This window comes from Sardina pilchardus, chromosome 10, assembly GCF_963854185.1.
Source record: "Sardina pilchardus chromosome 10, fSarPil1.1, whole genome shotgun sequence".
NCBI classification, from domain to species: Eukaryota; Metazoa; Chordata; class Actinopteri; order Clupeiformes; family Clupeidae; genus Sardina; species Sardina pilchardus.
This window is the reverse complement of record NC_085003.1, coordinates 7,684,046-7,686,438: the sequence shown is the minus strand read 5'-3', so window position 1 is coordinate 7,686,438 and position 2,393 is coordinate 7,684,046. Positions and strand designations below refer to the sequence as shown.

General features: G+C 47.2%; 1 protein-coding gene across 1 annotated transcript; it reads right to left on the bottom strand.

The window, feature by feature from the left end:
- Positions 1-526: 526 nt before the first annotated feature.
- On the bottom strand, positions 527-2,076 carry szl (sizzled). The gene is made up of 4 exons (XM_062548287.1): positions 1,777-2,076; positions 1,486-1,658; positions 1,212-1,304; positions 527-1,080 (listed from the first exon to the last, which is right to left on the bottom strand). The coding sequence occupies exons 1-4, from the start codon at positions 2,064-2,066 to the stop codon at positions 770-772; spliced, it is 867 nt and encodes a 288-aa protein (XP_062404271.1). The 5' UTR covers positions 2,067-2,076; the 3' UTR covers positions 527-769.
- Positions 2,077-2,393: the final 317 nt, after the last annotated feature.

Below are 2,393 nucleotides of genomic sequence, written 5' to 3'. Positions count from 1 at the left end.
AATTGAGGAGAGAATGGATCATCACTCACGTAAATGGATAAATTGTTTTCTGGATGGAGTGTATTCTTTTTCTGTCTTGTTCTCTATCTGCCACAGTCACTTGTGTAGGCTACACCAAGTAGACTGGTTGGGATAGGGACTGGATCTGATCCAGGATCTGCTGTTGCCCTGGCCTGGAGAGTATCACTGATTTTCACTCACAGCTGGCATTGGTTTGATTTACAGTATGTTTTTCCTTACATTGAGCACAAGCATAACTTTCGCCACTTTTGCATGGGCAAAATATCGTTTGCGTTCATTTTTTTGTTTGTTTGTTTCTTTTTTTTGTATTAGTATTATTTTAGTTTTGTCCTGGATCTTTGTACATTTACCATTCATTTCCTTGAAATAATGTATTTCTGTCAAGCTCTGATGTGTCATAATAAAGGACTGGAATGATGCAATTAAATCTGAATTCATTATATTTTATTAATTGCACAAATGCAGATAAATATACACACAAATCTGAATACAAATATTAGTCTATACAAAGCATTTACCTTTTGTGTGTTTCTATGTACAATACAGAGTGCATTATTTTCTCTCTCCTCCAAGAGCTGCATTGAGTCACTGAATTGACCAGAGGGGGGCAACAGTGCGCCAATTGGAGAAGCCAGCTTCTTCAGTGCTACACCACTACACAGTCTCGTTCCCCCCAAGATTATCAGGAGTTTCCCCAGCGGGCAGACGTTGGTCTGACCTCAATTACGATTTCACTATTTTAGTCCTTTTAACATATATGGTGTTTCCATTTGCGAGTCGCCACTGCAATGTTTACGTCTTTCTTGTGCCAAGGGAAGAGCTGTTTCAGCGCCACGTTGCCGTTGGATTGCACCTTTCCCGTGAGGAGGTAGAGTTGAGCACGGCCGGGGCGAACCAGCGTGTGAGAGCAGCGCAGGTTGATAAGCAGCCACTGCTGCAGGAGGCTGTTGGTGTCGTAAGGCATGAGGGGGCCTTGTTGGATGAACTCTACGCGTCCGTCCACATCGAACTCCGGCTCTCCAGTCAGCAGACGACGGCGTGTCAGTTTAGCTTTGACAACTAGAAATTATGGGAGGAAGTTCAGTCAGTATGGTAACAACATAAAGCTGAGGCTACGAATCCTACATGTCTAGCAAATCAACATGGCCCTTTATTAGCTTTTAGAACGGGAAGTAGCCTAGAATACTCACCAAAATCACCGAGGCAAAACGAATCCAACAGTGTTTTCAGCGATGGGAGCTCGTGCACAGCAGGACAGTCTTGACAGGCAGGCTGAGGTAAATCTACAAAGGCAAAGACTCCAGTCAGTTTCAAGCTCAAAAACAACAGCACATCCAGGCTCTAGGCCTACACAAAATCCACATATAATGTTGACATTGCATTTGGAATGCATGTTTGACTTTTGATCTTAAATGGGCATAAGAAAGAGTGTGAATAGAGAAGCGTTCGTGGAGGTTTGTTTACCTTTAAGCAGGTAGCCACCAGTGGGTTTGGTCAGAGAGGTCAGACACATGTCCTCGTGGGCAGGGAAGCGGTCACAGTCAAGCGCCTCTGGCCAGACATGCCCCTGGCAGGCCAGGACAGGAGCACAGCTATCCCGCACGGCCACACACAGACTACGGCATGGCTGGATAAACCTGCATAATGCAAAACAACAAAAATCTTTGGTCATACAGTGCTCAAGTAGGGATAGGCTACAATGCAAAAGGTATAGGTGATATGATATCCTAAAAGGAAAAGGTGAATAATACTTACGTATCCAAGCAGACGGGAGCGATGAGAGAGCATAGGAAGGCCTTGGCCTGGGGATGGCATCCGGTCTGCAGCAGTGGACGCCAGTCCTCCGAGCGGGGCACCACCTCACTCTCCAGGCTGCTGTGCCCGAGGAAGTTGGGCAGCCTCATCTCTGAGTAGCCCACGTCCTGGCACACGCTCATCTTGTTGGGTATGGGCACGCAGCGAGTAGACTGTCCCAAGTCGAAGGCCCAGCACTGGGCAAGCAGGGCCAGGGAGGTCAGGGCATTCAAGAAGGCAAGGAGAGCCATGGTTCCAGCAGAGCAGATCAGTTGGCAGGATGCGATGGAGAGAGAAAGTCCTTGGTAGGTACTGTAGGTACTGCTGGAGTGAGGGTCAGTCTAGGCCTATTTATACAGGCGGGCCGCCTCAGACAGGCCCAGTTATCAACAGCCTATCAAAGAGCAGCAGACGATGTGTGAAGCAGGAGATAACTGACTGCAGACGAGAGGGAGGGAGGGAGGGAGGGGAGGGGGACATTAGACAAACAATCAAAGTCCCAGACTCACAGCCCGAGGTTATCCATCCATCAGTCTCCTGGAAAAAATGAACTGATATGATAGTCCACAAATAAACAA